Below are 19,069 nucleotides of genomic sequence, written 5' to 3'. Positions count from 1 at the left end.
GGGTTCAAATCCCATTTCTCTTCCTCATTCTACCTGTATGACCTTGGTCAAATCAGGCTCTATTTCTTCATCTGTAAAAAAAAGGAGATTGGGCTCTAAAGTGCCTTCCAGCTCTAAATCTCTGCTCCTGGGAAATTTCATTGAGTCTGCCTGTTGTGTTAACAGCCTTGGGACTCCACAGCCAATGTTTCTCAACCTTATACTGAGAGGCCAAGCAGAAAGAAGGCTGCACTTGGGGTCAGGAGACCTTGGTTTGAATCCCACCTCAAATTCATGACCCTAAACAAGTGACTTTGCCTCTTCAAGCCTCAGTTCCTCTAGCTTTTAAATGGGTTTGATAATAAGCCAAGGCAGGGAAAGCTCTCTGAAGCACCACAGAAATGTCAACAAGCTATTGCTATTAACAAGATTTCTTGTGTTTCCAGCGTTGGGTGTTCTCATGCTCCAGGATCCATGGTCTCATTGCTGTAGGGGAGGGGCTTTTAACCTGGGGCCCACACATCTGAGGACAGATTTCAAGGGGTCTATGAACTTGAGTGGGAAAAAAATGACATCTTTATTTTCACTAATTTCTTTTTCTCACTTAATAACATTTTATTTTTTTCCAATTACATGTAAAGATAGTTTTCAACATGCATTTTAATAAGATTTTGAGTTTCAAATTTTTTTCTCTCTCCCTCCCCTCCCTCCTCCTGAGACAGCAAGAAATCTGATACAGGTTATACATATGCAATCATGTTAAAAATATTTCCACATGAGTCTTGTTGTATTTTCACTAACTTCTAATTGAAATTTAACATTTCCTTCAATTATTTAAATGCATTAGTCTGAAAAGAGGTCCATGCAGACTACCAAAGGGGTCCAGGACACACAAAAAGTTAGGACTCTCTGCTCTGGGTCCTTCTTCTTTTAACACAGATCACAATCCCTCTCCCACTTGGTAGCCAGCCATTGAGAATGTTATAGCTGGAAATTCATTCCCTTTGGCCAACTTGGTAAAGAGTTCTCTGAACTTGGCCATGCTGTCCCTTGGACCTCTAACCATGTAACTCCCCTGATCAATAATCTCCAGTGGCTCCCTATCACTTCTAAGGATCAGATATAAACTTGTCTGTTTGACATTTAAAGCCCTTCACAAGCTAGTTCCAACCCACCTTTCCAGGCTGCATTTATTGTCTATTACTGATTTATTTGTTATTATTACTTTCCTTCTCACATTCCATGGTCCAGCCAGGTGTCCTTTCTATTCCTCTCACGTGACCCTTCACCTCCTGCCTCTTGCACTTGCTACCCCCTCAAACCTGGAATGATTCCCTCCTCATTTTCACTCCCAGTCCCAGGTTTCCTTCAAAGCTTCCTCCAGTGCTATCTCCTATATAAGCTCTTTCCTTATTTCTCCCAAATGCTAGCACCAATTCCCTCTGGAAAAAAGCAACTTTATTTATATGTTTATATATTTACACATGTGTATGTCGGGGTTTCTTAGCCTTTTGTGGTGTCATGGACCCTCCCTTTGGCAATCTGTTGAAGTTTATGGATCCCTTCTCAGAATCATGTTTTTAGATGCTTGAAATTGAATTCATAGGAGTATAAAGGCAACTAATTATATTGAAATACAGCTATTAAAATATTAAAAATATAAGTTCGTGGATCCAGGTGAAGAGTCCTTGGTATATATTGTCTTCCCTTATAGAATATAACCACCCTGAGGGCAGGGACCATTTCATTTCTGTCTTAATATTCCCTGTACCTGGCCCAGAGGAGTCACTTAATCAGTGCATGTTGATTGTCTGATTAGATAGCAGACAGCCAGCCTCACTGCCACACAGTCTAGGGTCCTGTGTTCATGCAGACCACTTGTCAGATATTGACCTTACTGTGTATGTTTTTGTGGGTATAGTATAGACAAGCAATAGTTGATGTGCCTTCCGCTGGAGATGTATTCATCTATTTCTTATTCTTTCTCCCTCCCTCCTTCCTTGCTTCCTTCCTCTCTCCCTCCCTCTTTGCTCTTTCCTTCCTTCCTTCCCTCCCTTTCTCTTCTTTCTCTCTTGACAGAGAGCATCACTGTGCAGACCATGATGAACATTTTGCGGGATAAAGCCAGTGGAGTCTGTGTAGATTCTGACTCTTTCCTCACTACTGCCAGCATCGTGTCTGTCCTGCCCCAGGGAGGGAGTTCACCATGCATCCACTACTTCACTGGGACCCCAGATCCCTCCAGGTGAGCCTGCCAAGGTGCCTTGGGTAGCCATGAGCTACAGGTTGATGGTTATGCCTTCAAAGATTGTCTTCTGTTGCTGAAACAAGTTTGATTCTTTGACTGATTAAATATCTATTGACTTTAGTCCTCTTTCTTAACCCCCTCATTTTACAGCTGAAGAAAATGAGGCGCAGACAAGTTAGGTGACTTCTCAAGATCACCTAGCTCCTTAATGGGAGTGACAGGGCTGGATCCTACGTTTTCTGACCTCTCAGTCCAGTGCTTGCAACTGAGGTGGTGCAGAGTAGTAAACTTGGATCTTCTCTGGTACTTCATTGAATATTTGTTTTAGAACAATAACACCTTAACAAAATGCCTTCCTCCCGGAAATCCTGTGATGTGATTATAGGATTGTGGATTTTGAGCTAGAGAGAGAAATATTATTATATTCATCTTATAGATGAAAAAACTAAAGCACAGAGAGAGTAAGTGATTTACCTAGGGTCACACAGCTAGTGTTAGAGTTAGGAATTAATCCCAGGTCACCTGAAATTGTGCCTTCCATTAATATTGCCTGCACTATAGCTTACATTTATATAGCCCTGTTAGGTAGGTGCTATTATTACTCCCTTTTTACCAGTGAGGAAATGAAGAGCAGTTAACTTGCCCAGGATAACATGACTCACAAATATCTGAGGGAGTATTTGATTTCAGGTCTCTCTGACTCCGAATCTACCATGCTGTTCCTCGAAGATCTTGGGACAAAGGCATGAAGTTGGAGGCAGCAGAGTAAGGAAAAGAAAATTGGACTAGGGAGTCAGGAAACCTGGGTTCTAGCCTTGACTTTGCCAGTTGTGATTTCTGCCTAAAGTTATAACTCTGACCCCAACCTATCTAGCACATTCTTTTTTAGATAAAGGAATGGGGCTCAGAGAATTTAAGTAGCTTAACCATGATCACACAGCTGGTGAGTGCTGGAGGCAGGATTTGATCTTTGGGGTCTCCTGGCTCCACCTCCAAGACTTTTCCATGGAATTGACTTCAGAGCATCTTAGGACCAGAAAGGACCTTGGACAGCTCCTTCACCTTATAGGTAAGGTAGCTGTGACTCAGAGAGGTGAGCAAGCATGTTGCTGTTCCCATCTGAAGACCCTTTAATTCTTCACTTTCTCTTCTTCATCTTTATTTTAATCAAGCAAATCCATTCATTCCAACAGTGTCTCAGTCATTACTTTCAGGACTCATTTTTATTGATGAGTATAGAACACTCCCTTCAGTCTAATTCAATTCAATTCAACAAACATTAAATGTTTACTCTGGGGATACCTGGACAAATTGAACAATAGATCAGACCTCAGCAATTAAGGTGATGATGAGAGAGAGGAATTTGACCCAGGGAAGCAAATAGCTAACTTCTCAGTGATAGAATGTAAGCTCCCTGAGGGCAGGGATGATTTCATTTTTTGTCTTTGTGTCCCAGTGCCTAGTACAGTGCCTGGTATTAGTGGGTGATTGATAAATGCTGGTTGATTGGCTTGTCCACTTCAAGTTGCAGATCGGACAAAGCCCCTAACTTCTCTTAGTTTTGTTATCATGAGGAATAAACTCTTCGGAAAACCTTTGAGTGTGAGTTGGACTACATGTCTGTGGAGGTCCTGTCTAACTCTTGAATTCTGTGATTCTATGGCTCTGTGATTGCTTGAAATTTAATCAAGGATTTGTAGTCTACGAATAGAGGTGGTACAATGGGAGTAGCACTGGGCTAGATTCAAATCCTGGGCCTCAAGCTTTGTGTATGCAAAAGGAGATTGTGGGATGCATTTTGGGGGAGTGGATTGAATTCTGTATGTAGAGCCTTCAGAGGGCCTGGGTTCGAATCTCAGCTCTGATACTTATTCTCTGTATTACCTTGGGCAAATTACTTCTGGGTCTCAATTTCCCTTTCTGTAAAATGGAGTTTGGACTATGCGGCCACTGATGTCCTCTCTGGCTTTGCATCTGTGATCCCATGAATGGGGAACTGCTAAAATCCTCTCCAGTTTTAAATTCTGTGAACCAGGATCTGAACCGAGATCCAGCTGACCCCAAATCTAGGGCTAGTTTTGGAACATCATACTGCCTCAATCTTTTGCCTTCTTTTTATCCCAGCCAGGCACACAGGTGCACAAAGTCTTCTTTGAATGAAAAAGGTAAAATGTTTTTGGTAGCCTCCTTTAAAAAATAAAGGAGATTCCCTTGTCTCAAAGTAGACCTAAGTTGGTATACATTTGAAATCAGGCAGCTGGGGAGAAGCATAACCCATTGTAAAAAAAACTTTTGGCTGGGGAATAGAAGCAGTTGTAACTAGGACAGGGCAGTTGGGCCTTTACCATGCGGTGCCAAATTTCAAGGACTTTGAAAGTACTTCCTACCTTTCTGAAGGGTAGGAACATCAGAGTTTAATACTTAGCTAGCAAGAAGAATTAGTTAAAACAAGAAGCTGCCTGCTGCTCCGCTTCTTCTTCCCAGCAGCTGCCCTGTAGGTCAGCTCCTCCCCTTTTCAGGTTTTGAAAGTTTTACTTGCTGCTTGCCTTGGGCATGGTTTGTACTACCCCAGGTACAAAAGTTTCTAGTTAGGGCTGTGATCAGACAAACTCTGTGCTCTGTGTCCTTGGGAAAGTGACTTCATCTCTCTGGGACTCAGTTTCCTCATGTATAAAATGAAAGGATTGGATTAGACAAAATCTTAGGTTCCTTTTAGTTAAAAAAATCTGCAATTCAGTGATTATAGATGTGCCAAGGAGTTAGATGTGGACGTCTTCATTTCTCGGCAGCCAAAATAGAAAGGGATCATTTGTCTTGGGGAAAGTGGATGGCCTAATAAAATTATAGAAATGAATTGGAAATACCCTCTTTGTAATTTTTTGAGGTGAAAAAAGTGCTTTAGATTTTCAAGTGATTTTAAAATAAGGTTTTCCATGATTAAGTGACCTGCAAAGACTTAGCAGAACATTAGAACTCTGGCTGAAAGAGATCCATTCTTGACTGATAAATGAGACACATTATCTATAGTAATGGGAGAAGGATCACAAATTTGGGGTCCTGTATTTTTTAGTAATTGCACATGTTAACATTTCATATTTTGTCATGGGGAAACCTGAGGCAGCATTGCAGAAATATTGCTTGACTAGGAAGCAACAGACGTGGGTTCTAATCCTGGTTCTGCCTGGTGTGAGGTATGTGACCTTGGGCTGGTTGATGAGTTGGAAGACCTCAGAAGCAGCTGTAAAATGAGGGGCTTGGACTAGATGGCCTTGAAAGTCTCTCCCAGCGCTAACATCCTGTGACTCTATGATGAAAGGCAGAGTGGTGTAGGGGAAATTACTCTGGAGTTGGAGTCCCAGCTTGACTTGCTATCAACTGTGGACAAATCATTTAACCTATCTAAGCTTTGGTTCCCTCATCTCTAACCTCACTGAGTTGTGGTGAATAAACTCTTCGGAAACTCTAAAGAGTGTGAATTTACACTGAAGATGTTTGCACATATTATAAACATACATATTGTAGTCCAGACTGTGATTTCATCAGTATAGGGCTCTAGTTCCATCGGTTTGCCTTGGTGAAGGTCAGGAAGCTCCCTCCATCAGTGCCAGTCAGCACCTTCGCTGGAGGGTCATCTGGGCTTCTGAGGGACTTGCGCAGGGTCATACAGCTAATTTGGGTCAGAGGGAGTCTTGAACCCAAGTGTTTCTGATTCACAAGGCCAGCCTCTATCCACTGTACCATGCTGACTCTCTGAGTTTGCCTATCCATTCCATTTCTACTTCCAATAAAAAATGAAGTTTTCTGGGCATAGTGCCAGACCAGCATACTTAGAAAACACATTGGTGAAGAGTGTGTTGTCTTAATTAACCCTCCCCAGTTAGATCATGAGACCCCCGAATGACATCATGACATTATTACTCTGTCCTCTCCTGTTCCAGATGACTGGTCTTCTGTGTCTTTTTTGTTTCCTTGCTTGTTTATTCCATTCATTTCTTATAAAAGCTTTTTGTTGAACATGCTTCCCTCATTTATACATTTAGAGGTTTGGGGGAAGTGGGGGAGGGGAACAAGAATGAATGGGGAGAACTATAACATTTAATCAGTTTGGATGAAAATCTCAATAGTTGAACTTGCAGCTTGGTAAGCCATCAGGTAACTTAAAACACCCACGTAGTTGTTTTTGTAACAATAGCAAAAAAATAATAAAATGATAGTGTCGATGACATACATTATTACTGTAATTGGCCCAGTATCCTGTCTTTGATAGAATTTCCAATGAGAAACAAGTACATGATGACATCTTTATGAAAGTAAAGAATTAGATTGGAAAAAGTCTGACACCTTCAGCATCCTGAGGTCCCCCCTAATGGGGAATCCTGTGCACACTGGAACACTGAGTGTACTGTACTGACAAGGAGTGGGGTGGGATGAGGAGTAAGGAATCATGTGAGCGACTCTGACCTACTTTGCCCCAGTGGTAGGCAGCAGTCATGTGCCCATCTCTTCCTTTATCCTTTGTCCCCTTTCCTTCTCAAAGAGCTGAACTATAGGGGCCAGACTAAACTGGGCCTTGAATAGGTTGGACCTAACTGGGGATGTTGGGCATGGCTGAGGTTTGCTGCTTTCCAGTCTGGTCCTGACATCTTGTATCAGGTATATTCACATTCAGTAGGACTCATCTGGCATGGAGGAGCATAGGAGTTTAGAACTGGCAGAGATCTTAGAACCTGTCTAGTCTGACCCTCTCATTTGACAGGTGAGGAAACTGAGGCTCAGAGAGGTCAGCTGACTTGTCCAAAGCCATATTGTGGCAGAGGCAACTGTTCAACCAAATCTGATTCAAAATCAAATACTCTCTTTACCACCACACCACATTCAGTCCTTTGAGTCTTTCTTTAAAATAGCTCTTAAAACTGTCCTGCTAGGTGGTGCAGTGGATAGAGCACCAGCCCTGGAGTCAGGAGGACCTGAGTTCAAATGCAGCCTCAGACACATAATACTCACTAGCTGTGTGACTCTGGGCAAGTCACTTAACCCCAATTGCCTCACCTAAACCCCCCCCCCAAAACTGCCCCTTCTCCTTCTGCCATCGTAGTTCAAGCACTTGTTAACTCCCCCCTGGACAGTCTGACCTCAGACTGTCATAAAAGTCATAACCTCCCAAGGGATGAGGGTGGCTTCATCGCTCTGCATTCTGCACTGGTCTGACCACACCTCAAGATTTCTGTTCAGATTTGTGCACCTCATTTTAAGAAAAACTTTGATAAGCTAAGACATTTAGGTGTCACAGTGCAAAGAGTGCTAAAATTGGAGTCAAGAAGAACTGAATTTGAGTATGATATATATGATGATGGGCAAGTCACTCAACCTACCTCAGGCTCAGTTTTATCATCTATAAAATGGGGATTATAATAGCATCCATCTTCCAGAGTTGCCAATATTAAATGATAGAAAGTGCTTTGTAAACTTTAAAGGGATATTTGTATAAATGCCATCATCATCATCATTGTCATCATTGTTATTATTAGCCAGAAAGCTTCCAGGGAAGGCAGCCAAACTGGCCTTGAATTCACTCTGTATGAGAACCAGTTAGAAGAACTGAAGGTGTTTGTGGAGAAGACTTGGGGAGCAGAGCATGGACATGCCAGCTATCTTCAGTGATTTGAAGGGCTTTAAAGGAGAGGATAGATTTGTCCTGTTTGCCCTCAGGGGGCAGAGCCAGGAGCAATAGGCATGAATGTAAAGTGAGGCAGTGTATACACAGAACTGGCTTTAAAGCCAGGAAAACTTGGATTTGGATCCTGCCTTTGACACATCCCTGCTGTGTCTCTGGACAAATCACTTAACCCCTCAGTGCTCTGGGCAGCTCTTTAAAAATACAGGCTGGAAAGAAGGTGCTGACTTGCACTAGGAGAGGGACTGCCCTGGACTAGTGAATTCATGGCACCCATGGCCATCTCTAACACTCTCTTACTAGACCTTAATGGCGGAGGGGAAAGGGCCTTTCAGGAAGTATCCAAGGCAGGTTCTAGCTATTGATTCATCATTTCCTTACCATTTATCACATGGTCTTCTCAAAATGATAAAGATTAGTGATTAAAAACAGTTGATACTTTTACATTAAATCACAATCTTAAAGCTAGAAGGAGCCACTGAGGTCCTGTGGTCCAACCCCTTCATTTTAGAGGTAAGCCAACTGGGGCTTACAAAGCTCAGCTCCCTTGTCCAAGATCACGTAAGTAGTAGAATTTGAAATAATCCAGCCCCGTTTTCCCTGCAATTCTTGGAAATGTATTCATTGATCCATCTGTCACAAAATTTAGACCTTGGGCTAGTCTATAGTGGTTAGTGTTGGCTCCTTAGCTAGGCATTCAAGGCTCTATGCTCTTGGATACCTTTGCGGTCTTTTCCCATAGCACTCCTCCAGCCAAACTAGCTTGTTTGTCTCCTGACCCCAAAGATGTTCTTTTTTCTTCTTTGGGGGCAAGGGATGGCACATCAGCATATGAAAGGGATAGTAGGTTCAAAGTCAGAATGTATGGAAGAAAATTCTGGCTTTATTGCCTTTTAGATGTGCAACTTTCCCTTCTCTGTGACTCAGTTTCCTCATCTGTAAAATGACAGGTTCCTTTCCACCTTTAAATCTGTAACCTTATGCTTGGCCTTAAGCCTGCTTTACTCAATCTGAGCCTTACCTCGGTGCACATAAGAACACCTGTCCCAATCATCTCTCATGTTTGCTGCACAGATCGGATGTACGTATATACCCTTCACCGACCTTAAAGTGTGATAGAAACGATCAGGGAGTGTTGGTCTTATGCTGCCTCTCCGATAACCCAAAGAAAACGAATTCGGGGAAAACAAGAGGCTTTTCTCCATTGGTGTCAGGGCTAGTGGTGATTGATCTGTCACGGGATTCCAAAAGCACTGAATGCCATTTCTTGGAACTGGCTGTAAGGGCAACTGGAAGTTGAAAGAGATCAGGTCAGGAACCAGCTCCAGAAACTTAGGAGGTAAAACCAGGCTGGCTGGTGCCGTTGTTGTGTGGGTCTTAGGCTGTGGGACCCGGATGCCCTCAAACCTCCTGTGAGCCAAGGGTCCTGGGGGCCTCAGTGCCTGGTCAAATGTGGTGCTTTTAACAACCTCTTCTGTTTTAATAATCATCCATGAAGAGCTTCCTAGGTGTCATCACTAACCAGCCCAGCATTTGTGTGAGGCTGGCAGCCAGCACCTCCATTTCTAATCCCCCCTAGGATGCCTCTGCTGAGAGTTAGGTGCCTCTCAGAATCTATTTACAAGATCATTTTACAGATGAGGAAACTGAGGCCCAGCGAGATTATCATCCAACCCCCTCCCTTTACAGCCAAGAAAAGATGCTAGGGAGCGCTATAGTGCATAGAGCTTTGGGCCTTGAGTCAGGAAGACCTGAGTTCAAATCCAGCTCAGACATTTATTAGCTATGTAACTTTGGGCAAGTCACCTAACCTCTGTCTGCCTCAGTTTCCTCAACTGTAAAATGGGTGCTAGTAATGGCACCTTCCTCTCAGGTTTGTTGTAAGGATAAAATGAGATAGCTATTAAGCACTTTAATGCAGTGTCTGGTACATAGTAGGTACTTAAATCCTTCTTCCCTTCCCCCTTCCCCTTTTATGTTCTTTATTTATATTGTTTCTCTTCACCAGCTCAGAGGGTAGTATGCTGAGGGTCACCAAGGGCTTGCAGGCTTTCTGCAGGACAGACTCTATATGACATGGAGGAAGCGAGGGAGGAGATCCCCTCAGTGGATTCTGCCCAAGGCAGGACCCTGGAACAATGGAGCTTCAGGGCTGCCTGTGCTGGATGAAGCCCTCTGCTGTCTGGGGTTTCTGGGACAGCTGTCATGTTTTCAGTGTTCATGTTCATTGATATGACGTCTGTACTGGTTTGCCCTGGCTCTCTCTCTCTCTCTCTCTCTCTCTCTCTCTCTCTCTCTCTCTCTCTCTCTCTCTCTCTCCTTCTCTCTCTTCCCCCTCCCTCCCTCTTTCTTTCTTTCTCCCCTTTCTCTCTCTTCCCCCTTCTCTCTCTCCCCCTCTTCTCTCTTTCCCCCCCTCTCCTTTCCTCTTTCTTTCTCTCTCTCCCCCCTTCTCTCTCTCTCTCTCTCTCTCTCTCTCTCTCTCTCTCTCTCTCTCTCTCTCTCTCTCTCTCTCTCTCTCTCTTTCTCTCTCTCTCTCTCTCTCTCTCTCTCTCTGTCTCTGTCTCTGTCTCTGTCTTTCTGTCTCTGTCTCTCTCTGTGTCTCTATCTCTGTCTCTCTCTGTGTCTCTGACTTCCTGCTGCTAGGCACTGACAGATGCTGCTGCTTGTGTAGCAGCTACACCAGGGGTGTAGGATTTGAGGGTGAAACAGTAGCTGGTCCAGGCCCAGCAGGAGTGAGTTGCCCGTTGTATGCTTCTGGCTGTTGCATTGCACCTCTGCCTGCCACCTTCTTTCAGTGCCTCACAGGCTCCTGGAGTCTTTGGAGGGACAGGGTAAGAGCAGTTCTTGCTGACACTCATCAATCCCCATCCCTTTTTGGAGAATCAGTTTCTCTAGCTTGGAATGTGGACTCTTGTGCCATTCTCCACCCACCCCAATGGAAGAGAACGAATGGACTGGATTATTGGCAGGATTTGTTTGTGACAACCAAAAGAAAAAATGTTCTTCTTGTGAACCTTTCAAGGACGGAAATGTGCTTTTCCTGCCATTAACTGGCCTTGTAGTAAGGTCCGATCTGTGATGGGTTGGGGAAGGGGATGAGGGAAGGTGAGAAGGTGAATTCCAGTCACCTTACTCCTTCTCCCTGCCCGTGTCCAGTCTGGTGACGCAGCTTCCTTGTTGTACTCAAATACAAACGCCATTTCCCGACTCCAAGCACTTTCCCTGGCTGTTTCCGTCTCTCTCCTCTTCTCTGCCCCCCGGCTTTGTTCAAGGTTTAGCCGAATTTGAATTCAGGTCTTCCTGATTCCAGGCCCAGAGCTCTGTGCACTATGCTGCCCCCCAGCTGTCTTTCCTCAGTTGTAAAGTGAAAGGATAGCCTCTGAGGTCTCTTCTAGCTCTAAATCAGTGTTCTTCCCTGTGATCAGGGGTCTTTCTGGCCTCAGTTTCTGCATGTATAAAATGAGGTGGTTGGAATAGATGATTTCTAAAACCCTCTGCTAGCTTTAAAGCTGTGTTCTATGAAACCCAGCTGTTTTTATCATTGGTGTGACTGGGTACAACGAATAACCTCCCTGGGTCTCAGTTGCTTTATCTGTACAATGGGATTATCGAACTGAACTAGATGGCTCTAAGTTCCTTCCACCTTTATGTTCCACCTTTGGAGGCAGCACCTCCAAATCTACTTGTCCTGTGCCTGGCCCAGCTGCTGTTTCACCTCCAAGCCCCTATCCAGGCTGCAGCTGCCCTGTTACAGTCATCAGCACCTAACAGCAAGACGTCATTGAAGGAAAGCCAATGCAAATGATTTTGTATTAAATATTTTTATTTGCTGAAAGAGCCTCTCCTCTCCTTCTAGGTCCATATTCAAGCCTTTCATCTTTGTGGATGATGTAAAGCTTGTCCCTAAAGTCCAGTCTCCCTGCTTTGGGGAGGACGACCCTGCCAAAAAGGAGCCCCGTTTTCTGGAGAAGCCTGACCGCCGACATGAGCTCTATAAAGCCCACGAGTGGGCTCGGGCTGTCATTGAGAGTGATGAGGTGAGACTCGAGGTGGGAGGGGAGAGGGCGGGAAACATAGGCCCTTCCCCTTTGTCTAGGGGCAGGGGTGGGGGTGGGGAGCACGTGTGGGAAGATGACCCTGATCGCTGAGGTTTGCTCCTAGTCATCCACATTCCCAGAGAAACTTCCCAGAATTGCTTCTTTCCTCTTCAGCAGATTCTTGGTTGCTGTTATGTTTTTCCAACAAACCAGAAACAAAGTCTCCCCATAAAATGTCCCGAGATCCCATTTGGCTATGAATAGCCTTCTTCCCTTTGTGGCTTTATTTTGTCAAAAACTGCCTCTTCAATGAGGATGAAATTCTTTTTAGAAATCACATCTCTGTCTTTTCACCAAAGACAAGTTATTTACAAGCATAAGGTGAAAATACACACTTGCCAGGAATAGTTTAATGAGAAGAATTCCAATCTTATGCGATTTGAATAAATTCAAATACATACACCTGTTCCCCACCACCACCACCATCTTAGTTCTTCACAGAGTTCCCAAGCATAAATTCTGACTTGAATATTCCCTAGGAAGCCTACCCCTAGAGACCCCCACAGCATGGCTAGCCATCCCTGCCTGTTGTTAATAACAGAATGGATGGGATTGGAGGCTGGGAAGCTAGCCTTCTTACTCCAAAAATAAGGGACTTGGAGGGAACCAACTTAGCTGTTGCTAACTAGTACCAACAAGCCATGACATCCAGTTTTCCCCAGGATATGGGACATTATTAAGGTTGCCCATGCCCCTTGAGGTTTAGCAAATACAAAATTTACTTCTTTTGTTAAGGACTGGGCAGGTTTTCTATCATTGAGGTCTAGTGTAAAATGGTGTGTGTGTGTGTGTGTGTGTGTGTGTGTGTGTGTGTCCTACCATGGTGGAAAGAGAATGGGATTTGTAGCCAGAACTTGTGTCCAGGCCCTTCCATGTACTCTGAGTGTGACTTTCAGCAAATCACTTTTTATCTCTGGAGATCATCTCTGGGCCCTGGTCTCCTCATCTATGAGATTATCTCATTTATTTAGTAGCTATGTGACTCTGGACAAGTCAGTCAACTTTTCTGGGCCTCAGTTTGTTCATCTGTAAAATAAGAGGCCTGGGCTTGACGGCCTCTGAGATTCCTTCCAGTGCTAGGTCTAGGACCTTGTTGCTTGATGTCCCTGCTCTCAGTTTTCTCTCTTGTTAAATGAGGGCCTCTGAGGTCACTTCCAGCTCTGGAGCTAGAATCCTTTGACCCTATCTATTCATGATGAGATGATGCCTGAGGTCCCCTTCCGTTCGCATTCCATAATTCTACCATATTCAAAATGGCGAGGTAGACGATCAACTGCACAGAGAGGTTTTCCATGTGGTTGGTTATAACACAGCATGACCCTGTGTCTCTTTCCTCAGGATCAAGGTCACAAGCTCATGGAGACCATGCTGGACCTGGAGAAACAAGGGCTGGAGGCTATGGAAAGCATTCTGAGCAGCACAGACCCCATGGACCCCACTGAAGTGGCTGACCTTTTCTATGACTGTGTTGACACGGAGATTAAGTTCTTTAAGTGAAGTAAGCCCACTCTCTCTCTCTCCTCTCACTTAGAAACTCCCTACTTGGCCAAACTCCAAGCAAAACCAACCCCCTCTCCTCTTTGAGTAAAATAGAAGATGAATATTTCAGCCCCCTTTTCTAAACAACCAGTCTAATTTTAACTCACACTCTGTGCTCTTGGTCTCAGAAAGAAACTCCCTTGGCCCTCCTAAGATTTAGCCAGTTTTTGTTTTTTTCATTAGCCTGACCTTTGGCTTTATATGACTAACTGTGGATGTTAAGCAGCTCTTATCTTATTTCAGTGATGATGGGCATGCTTAGCCTTTTCCCAAGAAGACTAGCGCTTGTCAAGCCCTGAAGGATAGTCTTCACATTGCCGAATTTTCAGGAAGGCAAAACGAAAGCAAAACCTTTAAGGAATCTTTCTCTCTTCTTAGTAGCTATTTCAAGTTTAACAAACTGGCTTTTCTTTGCTTGGTCACATGCTGTTTTGTGTAGAATCCAAGGAGAATGTCAGCAGTGTGGCCATGATTTTCCAGCGGGTGTGCTGGCTGACACCCCATGGAATGCTTTTCTGGGCCACTAAAACAGATGGGTGAGAGGAGAACCTCCCTGGCCCATGTTCTGCTGACTGAAGCCACAGGCATGTTTTCTTCTAGTCGGTGTGCTTGCAGTGTGTCCCCGGGAAGGCTCTTAAGGAGCGAGAGGCACACATATGATTGTCTCAGAGGGAACTGGACACATTTGAGAAGTGCTAAGTCAGTGCATGGATTGATCTGAAACAGCCCCTCCAGCACAGAGCTCAGCAGGCCAGCTGCTTCTCCACCTGGATGGTGTCATGTATATAGATGATTCAGAACCGAGCTGCTGCTGGCTAGCTTGAGGTTACTGTAATTAAATGGCCCCATGGAAGGATTCCAAACATACAGAAGCTGGGAATCTGCCAACATGCAAGGCAGAGGGGGAAAACCAGCAGCCAGTGACCATGGAGGCATCAGCTGATGTTCTTACATGCCCAGATTCCTTCATTTCTCTGGGAAACTTGGAGGCGTTCTCCCCGTGTACGCATTATCTCAGCAGCCACTTAGGGTAATTAAGTTGATTCGTTCTGCACGTGTAGAACTAAGTGAAAGAAAGCAATTTGCCAACAGCGCCTGGAAACCGGCTTAAGGGAGCCCAGATTGGGTCAGCGCTATGAAGACCGAGTGCAAGGAGGGCTAGGGAGGTCCAGCATTGCTCTGCAGGGTAGCTGTTGGACCCTGTCTCCCAAATAGCTGACATTTATTTACAAGTCACTTTAAGGCTTCCCAAGTGTGTTACCTGCAGCCTAGTCTACTTCTTGCTGCTAGCTGCACATTGTTGACTTCTCCTCTGTCTGACTTTTCTTCCTCACTGTTTCCCCACTTCTCAGCTGCTGTCTCCCAAAAAGCTAACATGGGGAAAGCTCTCAGACCAAGGCATTCCCTCTCCCCTCCCTTGCCTGCCCGGGAAGGGGCTGATGCTTGTTTTCTAAATGCCTCATTTATTATTAAAATGGTCCCTGCCCAAAGGGTCACAGTTTTAGGTGGGTGATGATCATCAGCTGAAACGGACAAATATAACAACAAACTAAGGGAACAGGGGCAAGTTAAGGCATCTGGTCCAGAGCCACTGGGATGGGATTACTTTTCACCACTTGTTGACAGGACCCTACAGATGGGACAGCTTTGAAGGTTACCTACCCTTAACCACGCTGTAGTTCCAGCCTTCTTCCTTCTGTACATATGCCCCTTGCTTTAAACTGTTAGCCAAAGTCCTGTGGTGGTTGAAAAGCATGTCTATTTTATCAAATTCTGTATCTTATGATGTTAACTCCAAGTGAGCAGATGTCTGAGAGCTGTCTGAGGTGAAAGAAAGCACAGGCTGTAGGGTGTGCTTCCTTCAGAGCTAGGCAAGGCAGGGCCACAAAAACACAACAATCAATTTGCCTCCGTTTTCACACTGTGGGCTACCAAATATACAATTTTCTCTCTGGAGAGCAGGATAAGACCCTTGACTACTTCTCTTTAGTGTCCACGGCCACAACAGCTTTCTTAGGCTTCCCACATACTGGTGGAAGTAGAGGGTAGGAATGGCAGAGGTAGTTTGGTGACATACCACATCTCAGTTGTCATTCTTAAGCCTAGCTGTAGTCTATGGGTTCTTAGACCCCATGGACCTCTTTGGCAGTCTGGGGAAGCCTGTGAACCCCTTTGCAGAATCATATTTTTAAATGTGTAAAATTAAATATGTGGAATTATAAAGGAAGACAGTTGTATTGAAATACAATTATAAATTTTTAAAAAAACATTCATGGACCCCTTTGAGAGCTATCCATGGACCCCAGGTGAAGGACCCCTGTAATGGAAGGAGTGATGCTATAATATGAGGTATTTTAAATAAATTAAAAGACCCTAGAGAGAATTTCTACAAAGTCATTGATGGGGACTGAGCCCAGCAGACCTTTTGTTATCAAGAACTCAGAGATCTGCTCCATATCAACCAAGCTGATTCCAATGTTGAGAAAATAAATTTGGTTCTCCTGATTCCTACTGTGGCTTAAGTCCTTACTGGTACAATTCTAAAGCTAAACCTTGTTGCTCTAGCTTGGTGCCTGGACCCCACAGACAAGACTGTTGAGACTATCATGCAACACTAACTTTGCTTGGGTCAAAAGAATGGTGGAGCAGACTCTGGCAGGCTATTTGGACCAACCCTATCTATGCTCCTCCTAGCCCAGCATCACTATGCTGATTCAATAACTCAGAGCAAGTTTGGTTTTTTGGATAAGGTTGGTTACAAGGAAATGTGGGCTTCGGATTGCATACACCCTGGGGATAGCCCTGACTAATTTCTGTCTGCCCAGGGGTGATGGGAAGGGTGGCCACTGAAAAGCAATTAGATTTGGGTAGGCTAAGTCACTGACGTGTCTGCTACTCCCTCTGAATGGTTTTGTACATTTATTTAACTATTTATACAAGTCTGTGCCTGATCTGATTGGGTCTTTGCCTTCTGTGGCTGAAGGAAAACCAAACCAAACCAAATCGACAACTCCAAACTAACAAAACCGTAATGGGGGCTGTGGGTTTCTTGGAAAATGCCTGAGGAGGCTTATGAACTCCAGGCTGTTCACTGAGAGAGAAGTGATGTTGTAGGCACAACATTTTAAAAAAATAAAGGCCAAAGTTTGGAATGTTGACAGATTTACCGTATTTATGACGTGGGAGCCATCTTTGGACTCAGAAGACATGACCAATACGGGCAGAGAGGCTGGCCGGAGTCATCAGCCAGCCCAAGACAACATTAATTTGATTGTTGTCTAGTTAGAACCTGGCTGCTCACCAGCCACAGATGAGGACAAGCCAACCATTTTAAGAGGAAAGAGCCCGGCTTTTATAAAATGATGCTGGAAAGGTTTCAAGTGGTAAAGGTTATAATGTGAAACCTACGAATTATTCAGATGATCTGTATGAGGTCATCACTGTGAAGAAGCTCTTGCATCAGAACATGCAGACATTTACTCCACTTAGATCCCAATAACACAGTTCTTGGCCGTTGAGTGAAGACACAAAATTATCAGAACGTACTTATGCCAAGAGAGACATCATGGCCTAGTGGGTAGAGAGTCAGCTTTGGGGTCAGGAAGATCTGGGTTCAAGTCTTGCCTCTCTGGTATACAGTTGTTGCACAGATCCACTTCTCTCAGCCATGGAGGCCAAGCAACTCCATTAATTAGATTATTCTTAGCCAATGCCGATCATTTCATGCAACTTCTAAATCCCATTTACTGTTCCTGATTCTGTGTCAATGTGTGCTTTCTCTAACTGAACCCAAACACTATGTGAACCTTCATTTGCTAATTTCTTGTGAAAACTCACCTGCACCTGTTTGCAATCATCTTGTGATAAACTGAAGTGTCTTTAATGGAAAAATACTCTTTGTTGAGAACAATAAAAGAGGAAATATTCTTTTTTCTGTTACGGGAGCAGACAATGTAGTTATGATGATGATTTTTTTTAACCAATGCCTTTGAACAGGAAGATTTTCTTCTCCAGCTCTTCCCTATGACCTTGTCTATAAATGCACTACGCATAAAATTAAAACTACCGAATCACCCTAAACTGCCTCCTTTGTGATGTCTCAGCTGTCCCATAAATAAATGTGGGGGGAGGTTGGAACCAGAGAGTTGGTAGAACAGATGTCTGACTGTCCTGACTATTCTGGAAGCCCTGAGGAAGGGCACCGCTAGCCCTCATGATTGGAATGGGCCCTGCCCCTGCCTCCATTAAGTCTTGCTTCAGGAATGAGCTCACCTAGTCAAGGAGACCCAACAAAACACTTTGCCCCTTCTGGCTGAATGTAATTGTGACCTAAGTAGGTCAGGATGAGCCATGATTCATACCTTCCTGTGACAGGATGAGTTTAATGACATTCTTACCCACCTCTGTCCTTTCTCCCACAACCTTCCACAAGGTCAGACTGTAGGTCTGGGCTATTTTTGTAAGAGGGCACTGTGCTCTGGCCATAAACAGTGGCAATGAAAATGTCATTCTTGTATTTCTAGTGTGATGATCATTAAACCTATCTCTGCAAGCTGTGGCGGGATCATGGGCTGAAAGGGAGGAAAGAAACAAGCATTTATTAACCACCTACTACATGCCAGGCACTATATTCAGTGCTTTAAAAATATCATCTCATTTGCTGCAGAGTTCAGAGACCAGCTAGTCCAGGCTCCATATTTCACAGATAAGGAAACTAAGGCCTAGGTCTGGGGTCGCACAGCTAGTAAGCAGCTGAACTGGGGTTCAAACCTAGGTCCTCTTGACTCCAAATCGAGAGCTGTTTCCACTGAGCCACAGTAATCCAAATCTGATCTTACAAATGTAATGGAAGACAAAGAGCAGAAAACACTGGCCCAGAGACGGGGGCAGGATTAAGATTTGGATGCAGGTCCTTTTATTTCAAATTCAGGACTGGGGCCATTGTACTGTATCATGGCTCCTCATCCTATCAACGAGGAAAGAAAATGCTCGAGGTCATTCCAGAAGTTAAGTGGCACAGCTTGATTTGGACCCCAGATCTCCCAATTCCAAATCCAGTGGTCTTTAAGGCTGTGCACCTTGACATCCTCAAAAGTTCCTAGGATGGAAGATCTAAATAAAACATGGGCATAGACTGGGGAAGATTCCTCTTGTCTCTGCCTAGGATGCTTCGTGATGGGAGTGGGGTGGAGTGGGGTGGCTCTGGATTGGTTCCTTAGGAGCCCTGCTCATGAGGACTCAGGAACCAGAAGATCCTACCTTGGCTGTGGGATGGACTTCCAAGAGAGTGCCATGGGAGGGCAACCTGCACAATGTTCTATATTAAGCCGCTCTTTTCATAGCAGTCAACTTTTAAAAGAAAGTCTCTTCCATTCTGTGGCTACTGTGGGCAGTTTATAAGGAAGGGAGTTCATTACTGACCATAATAGACATATGGCACGAGGAATAAAAATCGGGGCTTTGGTCAGCAACAAGCATTTATTAAGCACCTACTGTATGTCAGGCACTGTGCTAGGCACTAAGGATAGAAAT

General features: G+C 44.4%; 1 protein-coding gene across 1 annotated transcript in view; it reads left to right on the top strand.

Moving 5' to 3' along the window:
* SCRN1 (secernin 1) overlaps positions 1 to 17,617 on the top strand; it is a 63,416-nt gene extending 45,799 nt beyond the window's left edge. Inside the window, exons 6-8 of the mRNA XM_020993345.2 lie at positions 2,059 to 2,224; positions 11,758 to 11,938; positions 13,337 to 17,617. Coding sequence (XP_020849004.1) covers positions 2,059 to 2,224; positions 11,758 to 11,938; positions 13,337 to 13,495 — 506 coding nt within the window. The 3' untranslated portion in view covers positions 13,496 to 17,617. The remainder of the gene's footprint in view (positions 1 to 2,058; positions 2,225 to 11,757; positions 11,939 to 13,336) is intronic.
* Positions 17,618 to 19,069: the final 1,452 nt, after the last annotated feature.

This window comes from Phascolarctos cinereus, unplaced genomic scaffold, assembly GCF_003287225.1.
Source record: "Phascolarctos cinereus isolate Bilbo 61053 unplaced genomic scaffold, phaCin_HiC Scaffold_1;HRSCAF=81, whole genome shotgun sequence".
NCBI lineage: Eukaryota > Metazoa > Chordata > Mammalia > Diprotodontia > Phascolarctidae > Phascolarctos > Phascolarctos cinereus.
This window is presented reverse-complemented; position numbering and strand designations above follow the sequence as displayed.